Source organism: Apus apus, chromosome 9 (assembly GCF_020740795.1).
Source record: "Apus apus isolate bApuApu2 chromosome 9, bApuApu2.pri.cur, whole genome shotgun sequence".
Taxonomy (NCBI): domain Eukaryota; kingdom Metazoa; phylum Chordata; class Aves; order Apodiformes; family Apodidae; genus Apus; species Apus apus.
This window is the reverse complement of record NC_067290.1, coordinates 15,320,523-15,346,837: the sequence shown is the minus strand read 5'-3', so window position 1 is coordinate 15,346,837 and position 26,315 is coordinate 15,320,523. Positions and strand designations below refer to the sequence as shown.

The window sequence follows — 26,315 nt, the reverse complement described above, 5'->3', positions numbered from 1 at the left end:
CCCAGCCCGGCTCTGCTGCCCCCCCACCCCGGAAAGCGGGCTGCGCGGCGGGGCAAGGCAGGCACGGCACAGCACGGACAAAAAACAGATCCTTTAATGGTTTTTGGTTCTCTGTGAAGCACAAACGGGTTGATTATCCATGTAAAAACAAAAGGGGGGGTGGGGGGGGGCAGTCGAGGCTATGTACAAGCTGTGGAGTCCCACGGCGGTGGTCCGAGGGGAAGGGGAGAGGGGGCTCCCCCGGGCTGACACCTCGCCCCTGCGCGGCCAAGGGAGGGGGTGGAAAAGCAGGAGGCAAGGGGGGTGCAGGGGTGCTCCCCGGGAGGAACGGCCCCACACCCCCACCCCAGCACAACCTGCCGGGGACAAGGACATGCAGGAGGTGGGTGCAGTGGGCCGCGCTGAGGGAGGGAGGGTTCCAGGTACCCGCAGCACCTGTTGCTACTCCAACTGCTCAACTTGCTCCCCAAAATCCTCCGAGCCCTGCCTGGGGGCAGCAACAGGCAGCAGCAAGGAAGTAGTAGCCCAGGAGGAGCCCAGCACAGAGTGGTGTGGATTAAGGTCCCTGTCCAGGGAGCTGGAGGGGATGGGTGGCTGGGGCAAGCCAGGAACCAGGCCGAGGGGTACAATTTAGGACCAAGGCAGCTGTTCCCACACTCCATGGCAGCCAGTGCCACAGCCCTGGGGCAGCTGAGCCACCAGCCCAGCACCAAGGCTGCCCAGACAGACTGTGCACACATGCGACATGCAGGGCGAGTATGCCCCAAACTAGTTCTCCTGTAGTAAAACAAACAAACAAACAAACCCAAAACAACCCAGCCCTGGCAGGTACCCAGGCAGGTTGTCTCAGGCAGCCAGGGGCACAGTAACACCATGGAATGAGTCAGTGACACTCAGGGGAAGCAACCAGAGGTGCCAGCACAGAAACACAGGGTAATGCAGAGCAGGGTACAGTTCGGTACCACCAGGCCACACTATCAAACATTAATGCCCTCATCAAGGGAAGCCTTAACAAAGCACCAGCTCCAGGACAGAGCCCAAGCAGCAGAGCGCATCTCAGCGTACCCACACATGGATCATGTTTTGGCGAAGACTGACTCTGTGAAGCAAAGTTCACAGTCAGGCCATGACGCACTGCTCAGCCAGGCACCCCCAACCCTGCACCCCTGAAGCCCCTTGGGGAGAAGGGGAGTGAGCCCTAGTCCTTGGCCTCCCCCCCTCACACCCCCAGGGACAAGGACAGCCTCGGGCTGCAGCCCCAGGGCCTGATGGCAGGAGGGAGATACTCAAGTGTAGCCTGTGGGACCAACATTACAAGAGGGGAAGGGTTGAAATGGTCCAAAACGCCCCACTGCGGTGCTGGGGGGGGAGTTAACTGCTACAGATAATATTGCTAACCCACAAGCTGAGTTCTTGCTTGGTCAGTAGTCCAAGGCAGTTACTCTTGCCGAGCTCCATGGCCTGGCCCTGTCTGTGCCACCCCAGTGGGAAGCAAGCAGACGCCACGCTCAAGCACAACTCCAGGGATGCAGCATTCCCTCCTGGCCACAGCCCTGCCAGGGGTTGCATTTGGTCATTTTATTTCTGTGTTTGGGTTGGGTTACTCACAGTGCCCAAACAGCAGAAAAAGGCAGAATCAAAAGCAAAGCCCCAGTGGCAAAACCCAGGGCAGAGCCAGGGACACCAAACGCAGAGACCAGCATCTGTGCTGCTCACCCTCAGCCCCACAGATGCTGCCAACTGTTAGTTGAGTGCCCTTTCCAAATAACCCAGGAGAATTTCAACAGGAAGGCTCTACTGGGGGCTACTGAGGCAGGAGGCTTCTCATGCCACAGCTCCAGCCCCCTGAAGAGCCTCATGCTCTCCAGCTTTCTCTTCTTTAAATCCAGGTCCTCCCTCCAGAACGCACATGCGATGAGTGAAGAACCGGGACACCCAATGCCCAGCAGGCATCTACAGAGCCTCCTCCAGCAGGCATCTACAGAGCCTCCTCCAGTTGGCAGAGCTAGTGCTGTCAGAACCATCTGGGTGGCATGAGGAGCTCTTCCATCCTGCCTCCCCTCAGCTCTTCTATCAAAGTACATTTAAAAACAATGGAGCAATACAGGTGTTTAAAACCAAAGTTGTCCACTTTTTTCCTGTGGTACTAGGTGGTCTTGTCTGCTCCTGCCACCAGGACAAGAGTAATAGGCAGCAGCTCAGGACTACTGGTTTTCCTCACGCATCTGTTCCATGATGTTGATGAGGCTCTCCAGCCCAAACACGTAACCCATGTCGGGTCCGTCATGCACAGTGGGGTCATCACGAAAGCCTTTGAAGGTGCTGTGTGCAAAGTCAATCATACGCACGTCCACCTTGGGCTGGGAGGAGGAGCCAGGCTCCGTGCTGCCCCCATCCTGCAGGCCCTCCGGGACGGAGCTGTCCACCCGCTTCAGGCGCATCTCCGGCCGGCGCTCCACAAACATCCCCGCCCTGCTGTCCTTCCCGTCGTAAATGATGAGGAGGGAGCTGGAGTAGAAGCGGTAGGAGGCCTGTCTCTCCAAAACCGCCTTCAGGCTTCGGAGTTTGGCCAGGATAGGCTCAAACAGGTCCCTGCGCAGCTCGATGCCGTTGTGCAGGTACTGGTAGAGGGCGTTGCGGAAGCCCTCGATGGAAAGACCCCGTCCGTAGTATTTATTCCTGCATAAGTAATGCCCGGTGTCCAGCTGATAGACCTAGAAATCCGAAGGGAAGACATCAAGTGGGAGCAACAGGTTAAGGCCACACACAGAAAGCCCCGAGCTGCCCTGCACTGACAAGGCAGAAGGAACTTGTTATGTCACCACCAGCCCCAAGAGGGAGCAGGAAACAGCTCTGCCTCTTCCCTGAATCCCAAAGCAGCTCATGGGTGCATCCCACAGGCACCGTCAGGGTGCTCAAGCATTGGTTCTCTCCCAGGAGACTCACCAATGCAGGTGTTCAAGAAACATGATGCAACAGACCCCAAGGCTTGAAAAGCCAAGTCTTACAGCAACGGGGACAAGCCTCTGGAAGCAGGAGCTGCTGGCATGTGTTGCTATTATTATGTGGCATGTGATTAATGAGGGGCCCTCATTGTTTCAGTCTGTGGGCAGAGATTTGGATGCCAAGATCCTTCTGGGAGTGGGGAAAGGAGGGACCATTGCACAACAGCAACAGCAGCAAATCCTTGTGGGCAGAGGCCAGCACAAGAGAGGAGCAACTTCTGAACTCCCAGCATGGTATCAAAGCAAAGGTCAGCTGATGCTGGAACAGAGGAACACATCCCTCCCCAGGCACCATGATTCTAGCTGAATGCTAAGCCACAAAAATAATTTTATTAGAAAAAAATGCCCTAATTGTCAGTGAACAAAATAGCTTTGGATAAAGCAGGACACCTCAGGAGAAGCAGGTTCCTTTGTTCTAGGCTTAGAAATGGAGACAAAAAGCATATACCATGAACACTTATGGACCTACCTCAAGTGGAAGGCCCTGTAACTCAGTGCTCAGCAGAAAACACTAACTGGGAAGTGCAATGGGGCTGCAAGAAGGAACGTGCACCACGTGCAGCCTGGGGTCCCTACCTGCATCCCACACACACGCACGCCCAAGGTGGCAGAAGTGCTCTGCTCACACTTCTTCATCTGCCGAGCAGCCTTCTCCTCAGACGCATCATCCCCGTGCTGTCTGGTCCCCATCTTCAGGTCAAGTACACAGGGAAGCTTGAAGTGATGCACCACGTTCTCCAGCAACAGGAACTCTGGGAGGAATGTCAAGGAGAGCTCACCTGGCAGAGAGACAGCTCCCTGGGCCACCACAGACAGGGACCTGGGCTAGCAGGAGACAGGGTCAGGCAACAAACAGGAACCAAAGAACAGACAGAATGAACCATTTGGGGAGGTGAAGAAAAGGACAAATCCCCATCAGTAGTGCCCAGGCTTTGACACTTGGTAGAAGAAATCAACCTGGAAAGTGGAATTGGCCAACAGCAAGCAAAGAGAACACATGCAGAGACATTGGAAGCTCTGCAGGGGGACCTGAGGAGCAGAAGACTAGTGTGAGGAAAAGCACATCTGCCAGTAAGAATTGCTGATACATTAAGGAGAACTTAGTCTAATCAAATTAGCAATTCAGCCATATGGATAAACAATACAATCCCTATGGACTGAAACCTCAAGGCTCAGGCAACAGCACAGTTGGCCTGCCCAGAACAGCAGCACTGCCCGACATACGAGGGAAACCAGAGAGGCACCAGAAAGGCAGGAAACAGAACAGTAACGGGAGCCTTCAATTACCAGCAGGCACAAAGGGCAAACCCTCCATTAGGGCACAGCCTGGAGAACAAACCGGGGACAATCAGTGCAGCAGCTTGTCCCAAAGGGGAAAAAAAACAACCCTGAGGTTTGCCCCACACAGCCCTGCAGGGCACGGTTCAACATGTGACACTGAAATGGCAGCCAGAGTGCAGGCAGATTAAAACTGCGAGGAAGTTTAACTTTCAGAAAAATCTATCAGTGGCTATGTTTGATTTTGAAAGAGGAACTTCATAAAAATAAGGAAGTGTGATTAAAAAGAACAGGGCAGCCAAAAAGAATTACTTCTCTGTAAGTGATGCAGGCTATTTAAAAATAAAAGGTGGAGGCTCAAAGCACATGCTTGAGAATAGGAAAAGGAAGCCCACATAGTTAAAAGGATAAAGAATACAGCTATTAAAAAGTAAGGTTGTTTGTATGTGAGAACAGAATCAAGCTCCCACAGGTGAAACAAAAAACCCCACAAGCTGGCAAGTGCAAGACAAAAGCACGAGGAGTCATTTGTGAAGGCAGAGAAAATAAATCCATCTTCAACCACATGAAGCAGCCAGTCAGACTGCCTGCAGGGCTGAGACACAAAGTACAAAAGGGGCTGCATGGGAAGGGGTTGAGATGGGGGGGTGTGTGTGTGAAGAGAACCCCTAAGAAGAAAAAGAAGATTAGTATTTGCTGCTTTACTTACCAGGGAAGAGTTTAGGGAATTCCCATGCCAGAACTCTCTGTGTTCAGAGAATTCTCATGCTGAGATGCCAAGAGAAGAGGCTGCACATTGAACAGAAACCAAGAGATGTGTAATTCATTTAACACTGCCTTACTACCAGGAGACTGAGTGGGGGCCACCACAGCATTGATTTGTCAGACCTGGACAGCTATAAACTGGTCTGACAGGTCTCACGCCAGTCACCAGCAGGGTCTTTGTGTGGAGATCCATGCCATTCAACAAGTGATCCAGAAAAGTGGCTGAACAGCAAGATGACAAATTTGCTCATAGTACTAAGGTACTCAAGGTTGCAAATGCAGGAGCAGTTGTGAAAAATTCCACAAGATACTGACCTGGTGATTAAAATGGGTAGGTAAAATTCTCTAGAGTTAGCACACAAGGTAAGGAGAAAGATTTTTAATGCATCAAGCAGAGTGTTTTGAGACAACTATTAGCAGTCAGCAGTGGGACCTTGGGGTAACGAAACAGCACTTAGAGCAAGAGTGTGTTAGAAAATCCAACGGAGGGGAGAGACCACAGCATTAACCACAAGTGGAAATCTTGGGTCCACCTGCAGTTTCCAAATTGCATGCAGTTCTGGTCACCATCTCCAAAAGTATACAGCAGAACTGGAAGAAACTCAAGGAAGGCAACAAGGACAAAGACAGCTGCTTCCCAAAGGATTACTGAGCAGGGTAATCTGCATCTACTGCTGGGCAAAGCCTGACATGGAAAACTATAGTTCAAAACACAAGTCAAAGAGAATAACCAGAAAAGAAAGAGAAGATGGAATCCAGCCAGAAACTCTGAGCATCATTCTCAGACATGAGTGTCACTGTATGGGAAGCAGGAAGGAATAGTAAAAAGAAACATACAATACAGCTTTGCTTGTGTGACTGATGGGAAAGAGCCAAAGGAAATAAGCTGCCTGGGGCACACATACTTCAGGCCAGAGCAGCAGCAGCAACCTGACCCACTTAGCTCTGCTTCCCAAAGGATACTGTAGAGTTTTCGGTCCTTGGACTCGGACCGCATGCGGCTCAGCTGCTGCTTATGGCAGCGCAGGCTCCAGGGGTTATAGCTGATCTTCTCAGAGCTCAGACCACTGTTCCCATCCAACATCTGAAATGGAACATCTGAATGGATGTGCAAGTCCACCCTGGGACTCTTCGTTTCCTGGATGCTGCTGGTATAAAGAGAAAACAAACTTGCCTATTAGAAACCATGCATTTTCCAGATACCTACAGCTGGCACATGCTCCCCTTGCACAGCACTACCTCCTGCTGCACACTTCACACAATACAAACCCCCCAACAGCAAATCCTCACCAACACCCTGGGCTGTGCACCCACACTCAAGGATCTAGTCTAACATCTCTCATAGGTTGTGCTGTAATTGGTAGAGTAAGCAGAACATCCATTTCTCAGGGAGCTCTACCTGGTGTGGGAGGGCAGAGACCTTTATTCAAAGTTCCCTTGGAAGAAACCTCTGGGTTAATAACTAGGTGGATTGAGGAGACTTTGAATCTGCTCCAAATGTTTTGGGTCCACAACCAACAAACTGCCAAGGGTTATGCTGTGGTCAGAAGCACTTCACGTGGATGAGTTCAACTGGAATCTAAAAACACTCCTGTGCTGGGCTAGCAAGTGCCACCTACCTGCCGACTGGATGGAAGTGCAAAATGCTCTCAACAAAGGGAGCACCAGAGCTGAAAGGGGAAGAAAGATTTCCCCCTGGATCATGTTCTCACTGGGCTTCCAAGTTTTACCTTTCAGTGCTGTCACTGGCCAGGCCAGGTTTTTCTTCCTTGTGCTCAGTGCCACTGCTTGATCTGTGGAGGCTCCGACGCGAGTGCTTGCGTCGTGGCTGGTCCCTCTCCGGCACATCATCCTGGTCCGCAGCCTCGTTCTCCACATAGGGATAGGCCACCAGGTTAATGTAGCCATCGCTGTCTCCTTCAAAACAGACGGACACCACACCTGCCAGAAAGAACTGCCATGTCAGTTCTGCTCCCCGGGGAGAGTATACACAACCACTGGCATCCAAATGCTCAGAGAGGAGAGGAATACGTTAGCTCATGGAGCGGCAAAGCAAATCCAGAGCAGTGAAAGGAGGTTTAAGCCTACAAGAACCCTAATGTTGCTAGGACAGCACAGAGAGCCCCCTCATAGTGCTGTGTCCCTACCTGAGCAATCAGTCAGCAGCAGGAGGGGAAGCTCTGCCACCCACAGGAAATCAAGTGCAGCTGGTAGACTGAGGGGTGTGAGTATTTCCTTCCATTCAGACTTGCAGCAAATGTCATCAAACTGGAGAAAGTCAAGCACAGTCTATCAAGATGCCAAGCAGGGCAAAGGATAGGAAATATGCACCTGGTTGATTTGGATAAGTGTCTATGTCCTGCAGAAGCATTCCTGCTGTTCATAAAGAGGCCGAGGAGGAATGTGCTTTCCCTGCTAGAGTTCTCCAGATCCGAGCTGTGAAGTACAGAGCTCTGAGGCTGAGATGACACCTGCCACTCTTATCACAACTCTTGCAGAAAAGGGATCTGCAAGATTCTAGGGCTCCTAGTGATAAAAACAAGAGGCCCTGGAAGTAAAACTACCTCAGTCAGGTGCAGACAAGCAGGACCATTCGTGTCCTGTCCAGTTTTACCTTCTGAAGGCTCCTGGAAAGCACCATAGTCCAAGGGAAAGTATAGATCTTTCAAAGCACAGACTCTGAATATATCTAGCAGGCCAGCAACAGAGCAGGACAGCTGACACTTTAGTTAGGATTCCCCCAGCCCTGAAAATAAGGCTATCAGCCCATCTCCTAACTTGCAGAGACATAAAGCTTTCCTTAGCTTGGCACCATTACTGAACAGCTGCCAGGAATACCTGGTGCCAGATCCATCAGACCAAATGATTCATCACACCAAACGATTCATCACAAATGTGAGGAAACCTTGCACTGATGCAGGCCATCACATGACTGTCCTTCCTTTTTCCTTATCTGCATGTGATGATGCTAACAGGGGTCAGGTGCCTCAACACAACTTCAGAGTAGCTCAGTACTCCAGCGTATCACTACATAAATGCCACTCCAAGTGCTCTGGCTGCCTGAATGTGTTCCTCAAAACATGTCTGTGAAAGGGCAATCTTACAGTAACATCTGAGTGCTCAGAAAGTAAATACCATCACCAATATTCCTCTCTCCTACAACAGTAGGATCAATTTCTGGGACTATCAGAAACTGCACAGGACTCTCAGATGAAATCCCACACTGGGGTGGAGGGGTATGTCCTCTGCCTTTTAGGCTACCAGGAAGTATCTGACTTCAAGAAGACAGGTCTCCATCTGGACTATTAACTTCATCAGCTTTAAACACCTCTCCCAAGGAAAGCCTGATACTGTATCAATTCCAGTAACTACACAGGCTTCAGCTGGGATTTCTGATGGGTCACAAGAGCACGGTATGGCCCCAGCATGGCTTGCCTCTCTTTCATTCATGGTTTCCATACAGACACAGGTAGGTAAGCTGACACTGCTTTGAGACCTCCAGGCTGCAGCCAGATCGAACTGCAAGACCCTGAGCAGATGGTGGTCCCAGCTGTCTGAAGCACCTCGCAGGACCACGTGGTGACAAAGAAGCAGAGGCAATAGGAACTCTGAGTCCCCAAGGAGGGTACCTACCAGTATCACCATCCTGAATAAAAACACACGTGGCCAAAAGTGTATCGAGCTTCGGAAGGACACAGATGAGCTGCCAACTTCCTACAATGATAGACACTGGAAAATTCCACTCCTTCAAAGTGACTAGGGACAAGGCTTCACCTCAGCACTGGGAAAGCGGCACTTCCTGCTTCAGCAGTGTTCTGATACAGGTCCATTAAAAAGATGGGATGAGGAAGTAATAAATTATAGGACTGGAATGTGCAACGGCTCAGTAGATGATCTAACTTCATCTGCTCAAGGCTGAGGCTGTAATTGACAATAACTTGGTAGTAAAATTACTTCAGTTACACATCCATAACCTTAAGGTTCAGACTGCAACTGTCACGCTGCAAGTTCTCTGTCTAGAAAGAGAAGCACATTAACTCTGCATGCCTACAAAAAGACTTCCCACTTTCCAAGTGCTCCTATCAAATTGCTAGCCTAGAAAAGAGAAAGAATTAGAAACGACAAAGGAAAGGACAGCAAAAGACAGCAAGACATCAGTATCTGCAGGAAAAGGAGAGGTTCTTGAAGAACATAACTGCATTCTGGAGGCCTCACCTTTGTATTCGGGTGTGAACTCCTTCATTTCAGGGGGCAGAGACTCATAGAAGCGCTGCTCTCTGGTAATGAGGGGCTTGCAGACAGTGTGGTCATCGTAGCGCATCATGCTGCTGTGGCCGCCCACCTGGTGAATGAAAGGCTCCAGCAGGACCCCCCGGTCTCCGGATCGAGTGGCATTCTTGCCGAACTTGCCCACTTCCATGGTTTGACAAACACACATTGCGTTGGGCACCAGTTGCACTCTTGGAGCATAGGGAGAGCCACATGGGCTGGGAAGGGTAGCTCAGAGGTGGTCAGGCAGCCACAGGGGGGAAATCCCAGCAATCTGCTTCTTCACAATGATCTGAAAAAGCAAGGGAAAGTCTTGTGAATGGGGGAAACTTGCATTTACTCCTTATTTCCTAGGAAAAGGGTTTGCTATTTATTTATATCCAGAACTGCTCCTCTTCTGTTTTGTCCCATCCCAGTTGTTCCAGCACACTCCTCACCATCTCTTTAACCTTACAGGTAAAGACCCACTGGTGAGCACAGCCTCACCCACAGCTTCACCAACAGGGTGAGAGAAGACAGGGAAATAAGAAGATATTTTCTTTCTTCAGTTTATCAGTAAGGCAACATGATAATGGAAAACCATGAGCTACAGCACAATGAGAACCAAGCCCACACCTGCCTATCAGTAACAGTGACACAACTAACAGAGACTGAACAAGCAGTTTCAGAATCTGAATCCTGAGGCTGCTGGGGAAAACACCACAGGATTTCCTCCCCATGAGGAGTTATCCAAAGGCTTTGGTACAAGGGCCATAAGGTGACTACAGTTTCTGAGTTCATCACATTTCCAGTGTCTCACCACAGCTACAGCCGAGGGCAATAACTTAAGAACTGAGGGATCCTGGAGGGCTGAACAAGGGACACAGGGTTCAGGTTGTTCCTCATCTGGCCACGGGATGTCTCCACAGCTACACGACACTGCCAGGCCGGGGGAAGTTCTGGATGGAGGGCTCTTCTCCCTCCTCTCCATTTCAAGCAGCTCAAGAGAAAGGAGGGGCCATCCTTCATAATGCATTTAACCCAATCTAACCCAAGAACTCCCCACAACAGGACAACGCTTCTCGCTCCCTGTCTGCGCCTTCCTGCTGGCTCCCTCGCAGTGGATGTTGGGATAATGTGAGTGTACGTACATTTGAGTTGAATCATCTCCCTGATCCAATGGAAAACATTTCCTTTTGTGGTTACACGACCACACAACTGCATTCAGTGTAAGGGGAACAATGTGAACATTTAACTGGATTTTGAAGTGGGGGGCAGGGAGTAGGAGAAAAAAAAAAGGAAGCATGTGATGGTCCCTCTCTGTAGCAACTCATTTCAAAATATCTTCAAAGTATCCTTCAAAGACTTGTCTCCTAAACTCACTCAGAGCCTAAATCATACCACAAAGACAACATTATGTGGATTTCTCTCCTCCTCTTACTTGCTTTATAAACAAGACATTTCAGCAGCAGAGTGGTTCAATGGCAGTTAATATCCAAAAACAAGCAAGGTGTCAGCATCTGCAACAGAACAGCACTTCACAGATTCAGACAGATGCTTCAGACTTAAATCCCTGTGCTGAAGGAGCTTTGTCTTGGATTTGGTTCCTTTTATTTTGCCAATGACTAAAGCAGAGTTTTCAGTTATTCCAAACAACATAAGGGACAAGTTTAACTTCACTCCTTCCTGTTCTTTAAGCTTCATGGGACAAGAGCAAGACGAGATTCATCTGTGTGATAAGAGGAGCTGCCAGACTCAGGAGACATGGATGTGAAGCTCAGGCCTGGTACCAGTCCCACTTTTCACTGAAAGTCAATCACAAAATGTCTCAGGGTCTCAGTTTTGCCAGTGACCAAAGGAAGTGCCATTATCCACGCCTTAGAGAAGGGGGATAATCTAAGCAGACACATTACTTTCATTAACTTCAAATGGTGATCACTAACACCCAGGCAAAGGCAGCCCCAAGGCCCATGCAGCCTGCTCTCCCAGTTAGGAGAGCCTCAGCTATAGGCTACAGTCACATCTTGGCCATTAGAGCAAGAGATTTGAACTCTGGGCCTATTTTCAGCAGCCACCTTTCCTAGAGGTGAGCAACAAGGAAGAATATGCCGCCCGAATTATCCTGGGGACAGCAGCCACCCCACTCCGCAGAGTCTTTCAAGCCTTCTTCACTGCATGACTGAGATACATCCAGGAGATGACTGAAGTGGTCCATGTGCTCATGGGAAAATGGCGGTAAGAATCAGCTGCAGCCACCAAGCAGTGCCCCAGGCTCACTGTTCCCAAGAAAACAATGTGACAAGTTTGGGATGTGCAGTCACACCTGTGAGGAAGCAACAGCCACAAAGAAAACGTTCTGTGGCTGTGACACAGGAGAAGGAGCTGATCACCAGGTGTGGATAGAGTCCAAACCTGGTTATGGCTTCTCCACACATTCATCCACTTGCTCTAAAGAATAAACAGCAGTACAGTCAATATTATTTTATCATGTACAAATGAACATGAGAAATAATACTTTAGCATTTCAGAGACAACATTTTTAAAGAGGAAGCTATCTACACAGCTCGAATAACAGACACTTTGTAGCTCAGATACAGCTTAGTTTTTTTCAGACTAACTCAAAGTAAAGGGTTATTACTAAACACAGACACTACCCACAAATAAACACAGAAGAATCCCAGCAGTTTCAAACAAGTATAAAGCAGAAATCTATTTGAAGGCCTAAATATTACTCATCCTTCTCCTGTCAAACAAAGGCATGGGGTCAACTATTTTAGTTGGCTTACAAAATTCAGAGTCCTTCCAATTATTCTGTAAAATGCAGTGCACAAATCCACAACAGCTTGAGGAGACCAGTTCATCCAAGCAGATCCTTTGCCATTGTCCAACACCACCACCAAAGCTCAAACAGCAGTAAAACGTTCAGGCTAGTTCAGCATCTCCCCTTCCAACAGACTGATCTGTGGCTGGTGAGACACATCACCCATCAAGCCAGACTCCTGAGAGGTGGGGGGTGAAACAAAGGAGACTACAGAAGGACACACCACACCTCCATTATCCTCCCCAGTAAAAACCTCTTGTACTGGAAGAGAATTTGCTCTACAACTCAGAATTTGTAACTCAACTGCTGGACTGAATAAGCAGAGGGAACAATTTCATCTCCTGCCTCAAAAAAAACTATCTGTAAATTTTTCATTAATGCTGGTAATAAAGCCTATCAGACTGTGACCTCCTCCCCAAAAGTGAGGCTTAAATAAACCAGCAACATCCCTAAGAAAGTCCTGAAGGACTGCAGAGTCATCCAGGTAACTCCACCCAAACGCCTTCCCAGCAAGCAGATGATGGAACAACTGTGCTGAGTTCAGCATGAGGAGGACAACGTCCAGAAACAAGGCACTTTCATCTCAGCTGTGGGTACCAAATTCTACAACCTCAACAGCATCAGCAGGTGGGACAGATGAGCAGGTAAATGCACCAGGCTAACCTGCTGACACTAGAGAGAGTGAGTCAGTGCTGGTGGTGCTTGTGCTGAACCAGAAGACCAACAAACCCCACAGAAAGCCACTGCTGGCAGAGAAAAGGAAAGGTGTGACTTTGTGGTAAGGTGTACAGAGCTTAGGGAGAAGGACAGCACCAGGGAGAACTGGTCAGTGCCAGTGGGGCAGCCCCAAATGGAAAAGAGTCCCCAGCAACCAGATGAGTGGCACAGTCACAGGTTTGTGCCACAACAGGGAAGGACAGAACAAACATCTCCTAAGTTCTTACCTCATTGTCTCCTGGTTACAAATGCCTCAAGATGTCAAGGCCACAGCCAAGGAAGTCAGTTTGGCCTCATCACCTATGGAATAACTGCTGGCACCCTAGGTGGAAAGATGCTGTCCTTACATCTGTGCAAGCTCCTCTGGAGATAGAGCTCCCACTCATGTGTGGGCTGCCAGTGAAAAGGAAGAAGTGATATTTTCTGGCTCTTTGCTCTCCACCACTTTTACAAGGAACCCTCAGAAAATAAGGGGAAGAAAAAAAAAACAATAAAAAAATGAATGGAAGAACTACCCAGAAAAAAAAAATCTATTTGAATTTTAAAATTGAGCAAAAAAGTTGAATCTACCTGCACTTTGCAAATTTCTTCTGGTTTTGGAATGCGTAAAAACATTGTATTAAAGAAGAAAACCTGGGTCAACAGCTGGGCCTCCAGCTCTCTCACAGGGAAATGAGAGAGTCAAAAACATACATCAAAAGTTTGGTCTGCACAAGAAAAAAGTACATGTTGGTATTTTATTCATCTCTCTAGTTTGGTGAAACAGATTTCTGGGGAGAAGACAACTGCTTGTCTAGGTTGCTCTTTAAAGTGAGTGACAATGAAACCAACCGCATCCAAATGACTGGCTTTAAAAAAAACCCAACACAACATACAATAAATCACTATTATGTTCAGATTTCTTTTGGCACTGATTGAGCCAAATCACTTTCTAACTCCTCCTTCAGTTATTTCTTCAGTCCATGGCTACACAGGCAACCCTTTGACAGCTGCACCAGCATGAGCAGCACCCTCCCACTCAACTCTGCTGTGCTGGTACAACTGTTTGCAGCCTCCCCATGAATCAAATTAGGGAACTGATTGCAGTTAAAAATAAACCAGCATTTTGTTTTGCTTTTTTTAAGGATTACTTTTCAGCCCAGGTCAGATCCTCCAACTGCTGTGCAGCTGTATAAACAGCTGTATCAGCACAAGGTGCCTGGATTGCTGATGGTTATCCTTGCGCCTAAAGCCAACGCTTGCACTCCCAGCTCACCTCTTAGTTCATGGCTGCTGTGGAACAGGATTACTTACTAAACTGAACATGCAGGGTTCTTTATTGCTGCAGCTCAGAACTGCACAGAGGGTCTCTTTAATGAGACAAAATGAGGTCACACTGATGAGTGTCCTACAAGTAAGGCTCCCTTGAGCTGTTGCTTGTCCTAAATTATATGTCATTTTTGCAGTCTGCATGCTAAAAAACATAAAAACATGACTAACAAAGTCACTGATGCGAATGAACTGCTTTGGGCCAAGTTCTGAAACAAAATTCTCCCAGAAATTGCATAACCACTAACTATCTTGGTAATCTTCCATTCAAAAAACTCAAGCCTACATCACGTGCAGATTCCCACTGTTCGAAGATTGTGACATTCATGAAGAGGGGAATCTATCTGCAGTTTTTGGCACCTCTTCAAGTGCAGCTGAATTTTAACACAAAAATACAAAAAGTTGGAAAACCAAAATAAGAACTAAGCAATGGTAAAATGCTAGCATGCCTTAGAAATGACCACGAGAGAAACATACTAAAGGTTCTTTTCCCAAATTACCAGCTCAAATACTGTTTGAAACAAAACCCACTGAAAATGCTTCCTATTTGATGGCTGCCTGGCAACCTGCTCCAAAGGACCTGGTCCTCGGTTCTGTGCTTTCAGCTGTGACAGGTACCCACACCAGACACACACCATTATGCAAGGCCTTGAAACTGAAAACAAGGCACAAAAGATTGAATAGCCATTAAGATCTGACTCCTGGAACAGGGTAGGAGGCATGTTAATGAAACAGGTTCAGGAAACAAGATTTCTACAGTTTCTGTTGTGCCCGCTCTAGAAGGCAAAAATCACAGCCCCCAAGATGTTCAGCAGACTTGTTTTGTAGATGTCATCAAATCAATTCACAAGGACACAGAAAACTAACAAAAGTCAGTATTTGGCAAATCCTACCCTTTGCTCCTTAACACGCATCTCAGGGCATAGTTCCATGATGGCTTGAATAAATCTAAGTCAGCACTCTTCAAACCCATCCTCTATCCTGAGTCAGCACTGGCACTCACCTGATCCTGCTCAGAAACCAGCCTGGCAAAAAACCTAACCCGGAAAAATGAATTAAAAAAAGGGGTTGTTTTTGCCAATGTGGCTTCCTGAACTGGTTTAGTGCCAGTGCCCAACGAAAGTAAAAGGGGAGAATCATCCAGCAGGGCAAGGGCAGGCAGAAAAGCAGCAGTGCCAATTTCATTCAGGTTCAACTCTCCTGAGACCGCGAGCCCAGAGAACAGGCTCACCCTGACTATGAAGAGACACGAGTTGCTGCTCCCAGCAGAAAGATTGTTCAGCTTTTTCACCTCTCTCCTAATGTCTTCTTTGCATCAGCATCAGCACTCCTGCAGACAGCTAGATTAAGTAGCTGATCTGGTGAGAAAATGAAACAGCAACTTACAAAACAAAACAACAAGCCCTTAGTTTTCAGCAAAGCAGGTCCCCAAAAGATCTGACCATGTGCTTCAACAATTCCCCATGCATCACAAGAAGGGAGGAGGTGGGAACCTGTGACTAAAAGCAAGGAAAGGAAAGGCTAAAGCTCAACTCCAAGTGACTGCAAAGCTGCACTCTTATTCAATATAGACAAAACATCACAACACGATTACCTAACTTTAATACAAAACCGCTTTTGTAGGAAAGATTTAAATTGTAAATTAAAAAAAAAAAAATCAGCAGATCTAATTCCTCATGTTTTAAGTTTTCACAACACACCATTAATACTTAAAATGCCCTATTTCCTCAAAAATAAATCTTTATTTGTTAGCAGCATTATTTTCAGAGCAAGAGAGCTATTAAAAATATATAGGGGAGAACGAGAAACAGCCCGTTGTGATTAACTAGGGCATGACAAACTGCAGCAGCATGTGCAAGCAGTCCTGGGGAGCAAAGCCAGGAGGAACAGTGACAACAACATTATACAAACAACACTGATTCATGAACAACAAGGAATTCTTAGAAACTGCTGCCTGGGTTATGTCCAAGGCTCTCTTTACCTTGGTTAAACTACTAAGAAAGTCACTTCAGAAAGCTGATCACTTCTGCACAAACAAGCATTTCTGGAATTAAGAGCTGATCCATCTAAAGGGCTTTATGTAGGAAACCATCCCAGCAGCTCCTGTGAAATGGCCCATCATCAAGCTGGTTTCAGGAGCAACGAGCATGACTGAAGTGCAGGTACTACCCAGAGTAGCTATCCATCAATATAGCAGAGCTCTCTGTGTGCATTCATACTCAGAAAGGTGTGAGTCTCACCAGACATGGTGAAGTGGCACTAAAGGTGACATGAAGCTGGAACTAAGTAATTTGTCCCCTGCCTCACTGTGACACAGCTTTGAAGGCAGCATGTACATACCTTTATCTGTTGGAGACCAAATGCTGCACCATTTGCTCTGCACATACCATGATGCTGTGACATTACAGGGTCTTCTCAGAAGAATTTCACTTGTTTGTAAGGTATACTTACTTTATTACTTTAGCCTGACACCCATTTCCTCATGGTAAACATCTGCTGTAGCTAGCTTTTGTCGCTGGTTGTAACATCTAACTCTGGACACAGCACTGATCAAGTAAGGGATTCCTGGAAGACCTGGTTTTGCCTGAGAGGTGCAGCAAATTCAATTTCTGCTTCTCATCTTGCTGCTACTTGGAGGACAGCAAAACGAACAGTCCAGGCTACTTTCATGCACAATTGTCTCCCCCAAAATTCAGTATTAAAGCTGTGGCTGCCTCTTGAATAAGTAGCAAGTTTCCTGCAGTACTGTATTTGGACAATCTTGCAGAAACAGTAGGTCTTTTCAAAGAAAACATTATGCGCAGGAACAACTGCTACATCTCTGTTGCAACAAATCGCTAGAATATCGTAAATCAGAAGCAAGAAGTTTATCTTAATAAATTTTCGACTGCTGACACTTAGTCACTAGCATTGGAAGTATTGATCTTTAAATACAAAATACACACACTAAGGGATTTTACAACATTAAGAGAATTCAGTAAAACCATCATTCAGGACTGCATTTCTCACAGCTCTCCAAAACAAGTAAAATATAGACGAGACAAAACAAGGCAAAGGTAAAACTGTGGTGAAGCTGCAGAGTGCTAAGCAGAAGCACCGTGGACCCACTTAGATCAAAGCATGAGTGTCTCTTGACTGTATAGACGAAGACTCCCTAACACTGTCCCACAAGGTTATCAGCCCGTTCACACACAGCTGTCTCCTGGCAGGTAGCCTCTGCTTGTGCAGACCTGAGGCAGTGCGAGTTTTACTGAGGTCAAGACTCTTGCAGGATTCATCCAGACCTATTTTCAGCTGCTGTAAGATGAAATATGGAAGAGGGAGAGAAATTGATCACAAAGAGGCAGAGCTTTAGACAGGGACAGTTTCTCACCCCACAAGAGGTGACCTCCCAAAGCCTCTTTGACTTGCCTCTCTTTTAAGAAGATTATGAATCCTACCCTTGGGAGACCTCTGCTCAGCTACTGGCCCACTGATACTACACATTAATACTGTGTCTTGCCTCTTCACACTTATCAGCAGAGAGAAGTTAGAAGAATTTATAAAGGTCACTGCTAAAAGATCACGACTTTAAATGGAACCTCTAATGGAAGCAGGGGAAGCCACAGCCAGTGGTGTTTGGTGGGGACTCTTGCATTGTGGCTACCACATGCCCAGCTACAGGTCTGCTAGTGCTTCCCTGCTCAGATCCCAGTTCAGCTTATCCACACATGCAGGAAACTGACTTCCCTTGGAAGCAGGCATCTCATCAAGGAACAACTCAAAACCACACAGTAATCAAAGTTTAAAAGCATTACCAATTCCATAGTTAAGAAAAGTGTGAGGACTAGACATGAAGAGAAATCTCAACAGGTATGAACACATTGGCAGCAAGGATGCAGAATCCCCATGGATGGAGATTTGGGATGAGATTCCACACGTATACAAGCTGATTCCATTGGACAACGCCAGTCAGATCTGAGATAAATGGTAAAATATTCTCAGAAGTAAAAAAAAAAAGTATGCAGCTATCACAACAGCAGATCTTCTCAGAAGCCTCTGTAAGAACCCTCCACCTTTCTGACTGTTCAGGCTACACAGTACAATTGCTAAATGAAGACAAGAGTTAAGACTTCTAATCAAGTAGTGAACAGAGAAGCTACAGGGTTAACCACAGAAGCACAAAAGCCACAAGGAGCTAAATCCATGAAGAATTATTACAAAAGCTGTACATGCAGAGGAGCTCAAATTACAGTCCTTAAGTAGTTTTGATAAAGAACTATCTACAGCTTTCCAAGAGACCAACTGAAACACAAACATAAGCAGCTTGCGGTGAACTTGGAGTTTTAGTATCTGTTCTCGACTTTTGAATGATGATGCTTTTAAAACAGAAAAAAATACTTTGATTAAAAAAGTCAGTTGCTGCAGATAATTCATGTTTAGAGGAAAATCCACAATTAGGACAGAACAAGACTTTTAATTGCTATTTTTAATTCTGCAATTAAAAAAAAACCTTAAGACAAATGTTATGCTAGATCATTAAGCTCTGCTTCTAACTGGCACCTTAATTTAGCACAGTACCACACTAGGCAGCTTAAACTGACTTCAGAATGCCAAAGTTTACCACTGGCTGCAGGAAGGCAATAATGGAAAGGAAAAAAAAAAATCCAAAGCATAAAATATTTGATTTTGCAATTACAGTTCCTTGAGCACACGTAAGGTATATCTGAACCTGCTCAGCTCTAATGAAACAGTATTCTTTCCAGACTGATAATGCTAAAAAGATTATCAGATGCTCCCCAGTATTTTAGGAAAATTGAAGAGAAATCAAAGTACAGAGCAGATCTGGACTGATGGAAAAACATCCAGCTCACCTTTTATACTAGAAAGTAGGTGAAACCCAGAGAGGCTGTAACCTGCTGAAAAGGACATTACATTTCTGAGTGGTTATTTTTCTTCTTTACAAAACAACCTCTCAGCATTCCACACACATCCTCCATGGCAGTTTAAGTCAGGTATGACTGAAATTTCCAAAGCAGCCATGTATTGTGCTGAACTGTAGTTCAGTGGCTATCACATCCACACATATGGCTGAGGAAAAGACAAAACAAGGTAATCTTGAAGAACAGTCATGTCAACTCCCCCAAGAAGAGAAAGATTCATCTACTACACTGATAACGAGCCAGACAGATTAATTTTAACCAGCCTCCTAAATACTGTCTTCCATCCATTCTTATCATACTGTGGCAAAGAATGATGTTCAGGAGGAAAACGGACTAAGAGTCTGCTTTCAGAAGCTCTTGTCCTGCTGTGTGGAGAGAGCTGCTCTATGAATCACCAGTTCATCCTACTCCAACTCCATTTACTCTTCAGAATTCCCTGATGTGCTTGAATTCATGCTCCACCCATCCACACTGTGATGCCCCAACTTGCATACAAGAATATTGTGGGAAACAGCATCAAAGCACTCACTGAGCTTAAGCTAAATGGCCTCTAGTGCTCTTCTCATCCACAGATACAATTTTTTTATCACAGAAGACAAAGATGTGGATCAGACATAATTTACCTTTGGTTAATCCATACTGACTCTTCCCAAAAAGGTGTGCCAAAGGGTCCTGACCAGCCTGTAGGTCCCTGAATTATCCTTTGGGTCTATTTGGAAGTGCAACTTTTCCCTTTGTCAAGTGATCAGAGCCAGCACCTCTGTGACTGCTCAAAGATGACCAAGACTGGCATCACTATGACACTGCCAGCTCAGCACCTTTGGGTGCAGCCCATCAGGTCCCATGGACTCACATAGCTCAAATACTCTCAAGTCACCCCTCGCTCTGTTTTCTTGTGTTTCTGATTGCTGTTTCCTCTTTGAGCCCTGCCTCTAAACACAGGGCCCCAGGAGACCTGACTGCTGAAGACCAGCATAAGAAGCACTCAATACCTAAAGCAAGCCTGTGCCAACAACCATCACTCACTCAGCCACCTCATTCAGCAGAGTCTTTTTACTGCTGATGCAGAGGTAGAAATTACCTTGTAATTATCAGGGATGTTGTAATAAGCACTGTCCTGAGAGAAAGTAGCTGTTTCCACAACTCAGACAGAAATGCAGACTAACATAGCTGAGTTTGTTCTGTCTGTATTCCAGGTTGTCCAAGAAACCACAGATCTCCTTCCCAGATGTAAAATCAACTTGCTGAAAAATTGCATGACCCCATTTCTAAAACATTTGGCAAAAAAAGCCTCCCTCTCACTGTTGGCCAGGCTGAGAAATTTAGCAAAGGGAAGTCAGCTCTAAGGAGCAAACCTAGGCCCTCCTAAAAAATCTCAAAGTAAGTCTCACGGAGAACCCTTTTCTCCAGCTTTAATTAAGAAGCAAAATCTATGACGAAATAAGAACTAAGATTTTTACCCAGCTAGACCAGACTGCTCTAGGTATAGAAAGGGAGATGCTTTACAATGACTCTGCATTCTTGTGGTTCTCATATGCATATATTTCGTTGTCTCAGATGAGGTGGAACAGCAGGAGAAAACCCGAAGGTGTTCTAATGCTCCCCACGAGAAAGGAGAACCAAAGGACTCAGGAGGCTTGCAGCTTCAGTCACTGCTGCAGGCTCCTGGCACCAAGCAGGCATCTCCCTGTGCCATGGTCACACTGCCAAGGTGCTGCCAGTGCCTGCTGTGCCCGACAGCTAGCACGGAAATGGAACACAAGGAAACAAAAGTACATTTTATCAGACTCCAGAACCTGCAAGTCTCCCCTGCCCCCTTCTGGGAACAGGGTGGATTTGAAGACTTCAGTATTTGTTTTCAATGATAAAATTGTTTACTTGGGCAAATAACCAAAAGAAAACCAGAAAGAGCTTTTGCCCCAAGCAGGAGTCCCTCCAGCAAAGCTATGGATATTACTAAGCACATCTCCTTCAGCAGCAGAGAGACTCAAACTGGATTTTCTCTACCCATACACTGAAGCCACTGACAGAAACGCATGCCTGCCAGAAAGTGGCCTGAAAATGCACTACAGCTCAACTGTTATGACTAAGCTGATTCATTTCTCAGATCACAGTGCAGACGTGCAATGCAGACTCCCTGTCCTTTACCCCAGTACCCCCACTACTCACTTCCCCAAAATCAAAAAGAAAATGCAGCAATTAAACCAAAACTTGTATGATATGCATTAAATGCTCATAAACCTTCTCCACAAGTTACAGAAGCCACATTCTATTAGGCTGCCAACTGAGACCTGAATTAAGCACAAATCCCTTTGCAATGACTTGCCACCCCACGTATTTCTCTTGAGAACTTAAATGCAAAAGATAAACAGACCTCATTAGGGACAGAGAAGAAAAATTCTCCCACTTGCCTCTTCCTCCCACTGCTAACAAGGAAAACACTGTGCTACTCTTTGTGCATTTTTGCATTTCATAGTGTTTAAAAAAAATAAAAAAATAAAAAAAAAGAGCTGCACTTTCACTTCCAGAGTGCAGACCTGCAACACTCTGTTCTGCTAAGAAAACTTCAGCAGATACTCACTTTTCCTTTGTCTCTTTGCCCACTCTTCCTGTGGGGCTACTCAAGAGGGAAGCAGAGCTAACATACCACTGTGCAATAAGGGGAAGGGACTTTCCCAAGGAATGGAGCACAGCCACGGTTAAGGAGCCATTTAGGATCTGTGAAGTGTCTCCCATTTTAAAGAGACTGACCCTGCAGCAGAGATCCAAGAACTCTATCCAAAGAGCACATTGTAAGCAATGACATGTCCCCTGCCCTCCCTTCCCTTTGCAATGTCAGCTGGTAAGGAGCAGAAGTACTGGCTCCAGTCCTCAGGAAGCAGCACAAATGTTTTGTTTCCTAGGAATTAGGACATCTAGACTTAAACCTATCAAGTCAGAGAGTTATGCCTCAAAGCCAAATACAAACTTGCCATGAAGAACTGTCACAAGCAAGTTAAGCTCACCCTTAAGGCCTTAAAAAACCAGCATTTAATTTGGTTTGCTTCAAGCTCACTGTAAAGCAACTTCACAAACGCTGTGATATGCTGTGGCTCTGACACCACTCTGATCCATCTCCTCCTCACATCTATACATTGCCCTTTTTCTGAGCTGTCTGAGAATTAATTACATGGACATGAACAGTGTCAGATAAAGGGATTCCAAGCAATTGGCTCCCTTAAAGAACTGAGTACTACAGGATCTCTGCCTTCAAGAAATCTGTATCAATGGCCATTCAGGACAATTTGTGCTGTTAGAAAGAGAATGAGCTTAAGATCCAAACAAGGAGACATCAGTACTACACCCATCTTCTCACTTGTGGCCAGAAACAAACATAAGCCAAGCCACAGCGTGGGTCCTACCTCTGCTTTGTCACCACTAGACCACATCTGAGTAGCATCCTAACCTGAGCAAATTCTGCCAAATCTGTGGGTACTTCACAAACAGCAGCTTTGAACAAAAATATTAAAGCTGTGACTTTAATACATTGCCTGTGTAAGCTCCACCTACCCCTCCACATAAAGCAAGGCAGTGACAGTCAGCTTCACAGCCTCATGCCATCTGGAATTTCACTACCCAGGAGGACTTTAATCTCACATATGCAGGCAAAGATATAGCAGGACATTTCAGCAGTCAGAAGTGATTTTGAGAGGGAATGGAGGAGCATGTGCTTTAGAATTTTCTCTCTTACTGCAAAGATAAAGCTGAACAAACATTTTGCCTCAGCTACATTTGTCTTTTTCTACAGGGGGAAGCTGACATCACTTTCATTTGGCAGGCCCCAAATGGCATCATGCAGTTTTGCCAGACAGCCCAGCTTTTGTCTGAACACCATCAAAACATTTAAGGCCAGGAGAAATGCAGCAATTCTTACATCTCTCTGCTGATTGTTAACAGGTCAGCAAAGTGCTCAGCTGATTTAGTTAAGAGACTCTTTAGAGAATCATAATCTATTTGAGGTCATCCAAAGGGAAAAGAACTAGGAGAAGGCTACTGGTTTTGGTGCTTCCACTGAATGTTTGAATGATCCTGGTCAAACCATTCAGCCCTGGTGTACTTCAGCTACCTGCAAAACAGCATTTCAGGAAGGGACAACAGGATAGTCAAGTACCTCTATGCCATTTTGAAAAGACTGCAGTTTGGTGATCACTTTATTTTCCATGATCCCCCTGAACTATATTTCAACTCAGTCTTACCTGATAATTAAATTCTCAAGGTTTTTTAAATGTATCCCAGTCCATCAACAACAGAACGGAATTTGTTAATACAGACTTAAATTAGGGCACCTCTTTCAAGTGAGTGTGGTGCTGTGTTTGGCTGAAGAACCAAAGGACAATCTAGGAGCACATCAGTTCCACAGAGACTTAAGAGCATAAAAGCAAGATGACTGAAACAAATTCACTGCACCCTGGTAAACAAACTCTTGTGCCAAAAGCACAAGGAGCAGTTGTTATGTAGTGGTTTCTTCTGCTAATGTAGTTCTGAGACACTGACATTAAACAAAATTTGGGGCTTCCTTAAGCATCTGAAAAAGGTCAGAGAGGCAGAGAAATCCAGGGCAGTCAGATGTTGAGTACCCCGGATTACATCAATGCTCAGGACACAGCTGAATTTGTTGGAGGAGGAAAGGGAACCACAGGTTGCCCTGCGATTCCAAGTGGACAATAAAGATAGCAAAATTTGTAGGAATAGGTAAAATCTTTGACTGAGAAACAACTGACAGAGGATGGCCTCCACTCCTCCTGCAACCCCTTTTATTTTTACAGTGCTGATGAAAAAAAACTAATTCAGCTGGAAAAGATATATTTTGGGGCCCTACTTTTCTACCTAATCCTTCTTTCCTTCAAAAATGCTGACAGCTCAGTGTGCTAGTCACAATTTTAAAAAAAAGCACTCACATCACTGTCTACCTTTTCAATAACCCCAGCAAAAAAAGCTTTAAAATGTGTAGTTTTGCCACTGTAACTGTATCTACATCAAGGGATTCCACTGGCAGAGCTGCACTAGGCAAGGATGCACATGTTGATTAATGCTGGTGTCCCAAGCATTTGTAGCAGAAATGACCTTATAAGCATGTCCACATGGAGTTAAAGCCACATAATCACATTGCAAATCCATGCCCCCCTGTTGATATCAGTTTAATTTTCCTAAGCAGATGACACCTAAGGGTCACAGGCAAGAAAACATGAGCTGTAACTTCCCAACTGAACACTCCTTCATTGTGATTTTTTTTTTTTTCACACAGAAGTATCAAATTAATGTAAATTCCCACATACAGTACATTCTCTTGTATGATCAACACACAAAAAAAACCGAACAAAAAACACAGAGAAAAGGAGGAAAGAGAAAAATCTGAGCTCCATCTTAGGAAAAAAAAAAACCAGCAACTCAAGCAGGTGCTGCAAGAAAGTAACCAATGCCACAAAAAGAAAGGGATAAAGCGCAACATTTTGCCTTTGAGGTTTTATAATAGGGAATATTAAAGCTTGTGTCATACCAAATGTACTACAAAGTGCACGCAAGCTAGTCCATAATTTCAGTAAAATTTATTATATAGGATCTGATGGCGCTTAAAGCTAAGGTAGCAGGTTTTGTGTGAAAATAGCTACAACTCTAAAGAGAATTTCTCACAAGGATACTCTCACATCCCTTGTGACATTACAAAAATCCAATACAGGAAAACATACATGACACACAACTCAGGGTCATGGAAAGGATTTTGATCTGGGCCTTTTGTTATCCTGTTACTCTTGTGGGGATCAGCATAATCTGCCAGACTCTCAGTCGCTCCAACTGAAAATCTGAGAACTGTTAAGATACCTCAGGGGTTGCTCTGTAGCTCAGTGTGCTCTGGAAGGGAAAGGGTAAAGAACTAACAGAGATGCCCCCAGCCACTCAGTGAAAATGAAAGGCAATCTGAACCTGAGGCTATCCTCTCAGAAGATACATTAATCGGACAGCTAGTCACAGCTTCCAGCTTGGCAAGATGCTATGGGTTTTGAAGGGCAAAAAAAGAAAACCAACAACCTTGGCATTTAAAAATGTCTGCAAGATCATTTTACCAGACCAGGAGCCAGCACTGCCATCCTTTGGTGCCTTCTTCTAGGAAACCTCACACTTCCTAGTAATTGAGTATAACTTTGGCTTTGCAAAAATAAATGTACAAGGAGAAGGGAGCTCCTAGATGCCAAAGTAACAGACCCTGAACACAAGTCACCCTACTGTATTTCTTAAGCTCCTTCCAAAGGAAAGGGACCTTGAATACTCCAGATCTTCTATTACTCTCCTTATACAATGACACTGGGCAACAGGCCTCTTGGAATACTCTATCACACCAGCAAACTCTGTTCTGAAGGTCTGAAACAAGAAACTCCTCCTTTTCAAATGAAGTGAAGAATCAGACAAACAAAGCCTATATTTAACTTCCTATTCGCTGCAGTCGCAAACAAGTTCTCGTAAACACTCTACAGGTCACAAATTTCCACTATCTTATCTAAATGTTAAGCTACTGAAGTAGAGCTCAAAGCTCTTTCCAACAGGCTTTCTAGAGTGCCACTTGTTCAACAACTGAGGCCACTGGCTAGGCAACAGAGCTGCAGAGCCAAAGCCAAAATAAAATAATTTGTCAAACCTGATGTACTGGCAAATTGCCTTGTGTCTAATTATTAAGTGCAGCACCTGCATGTGTATCTATAAAAAAAATATACACTACTTTTGTCCCACGTGCTAAAAAGGCACATCAAACATTCATTTGGAAGACACACAGACTGTGGCAAGTTTGCTTTTAATAGCAGATCTGTCTACATTGTGTAAAAGCTACCTTGATTTTTTTTACACTGCAAATTCCATTAAAGATACTGGAAGACCATGTTGCACCTTCTACAAAACATCAGTCTGCTAATTCAGTTGTATTCTCACAGCCATCTGGTTTACAACACATCATGGCCCATATACAGTATAGGGGAAGCAAATTTACTCTCTCATTTTCTTCTCCAGTTCAATACAGTGTGGTAACAGGAGCACAAAACACACCCTCTCAGACAGGGAGACACAAACCAACAAGCACTAGTAACAGGCAGTTTTGTCTGAAGATCATAAGAAAACTGCAAATTGTAGCAATCCTAATAGGAACCGCTTTGCACTCCTGGAAGAATCAACCTGCCAAGCTCACTACCACAGGGCTCTGACCTTTTCAGAATTTTCACAAGGATT

General features: G+C 45.7%; 1 protein-coding gene across 8 annotated transcripts in view; it reads right to left on the bottom strand.

Annotated features, from left to right (window-relative positions):
- Positions 1-76: 76 nt before the first annotated feature.
- Positions 77-26,315, bottom strand: part of IP6K1 (inositol hexakisphosphate kinase 1) — a 33,948-nt gene continuing 7,709 nt past the window's right edge. For 6 of the 8 annotated variants that reach the window (XM_051627066.1, XM_051627067.1, XM_051627065.1 and 3 more), the window contains 5 exons: positions 9,264-9,609; positions 6,779-6,989; positions 6,012-6,196; positions 3,582-3,757; positions 77-2,714 (listed from right to left, as the gene is read on the bottom strand). In XM_051627066.1, coding sequence (XP_051483026.1) covers positions 2,205-2,714; positions 3,582-3,757; positions 6,012-6,196; positions 6,779-6,989; positions 9,264-9,486 — 1,305 coding nt within the window. In that variant the 5' untranslated portion in view covers positions 9,487-9,609 and the 3' untranslated portion in view covers positions 77-2,204. Of the gene's footprint in view, positions 2,715-3,581; positions 3,758-6,011; positions 6,197-6,778; positions 6,990-7,195; positions 7,317-9,263; positions 9,610-26,315 lie in introns of those variants that run through there. The other 2 variants (XM_051627071.1, XM_051627074.1) reach the window with 2 other exon arrangements.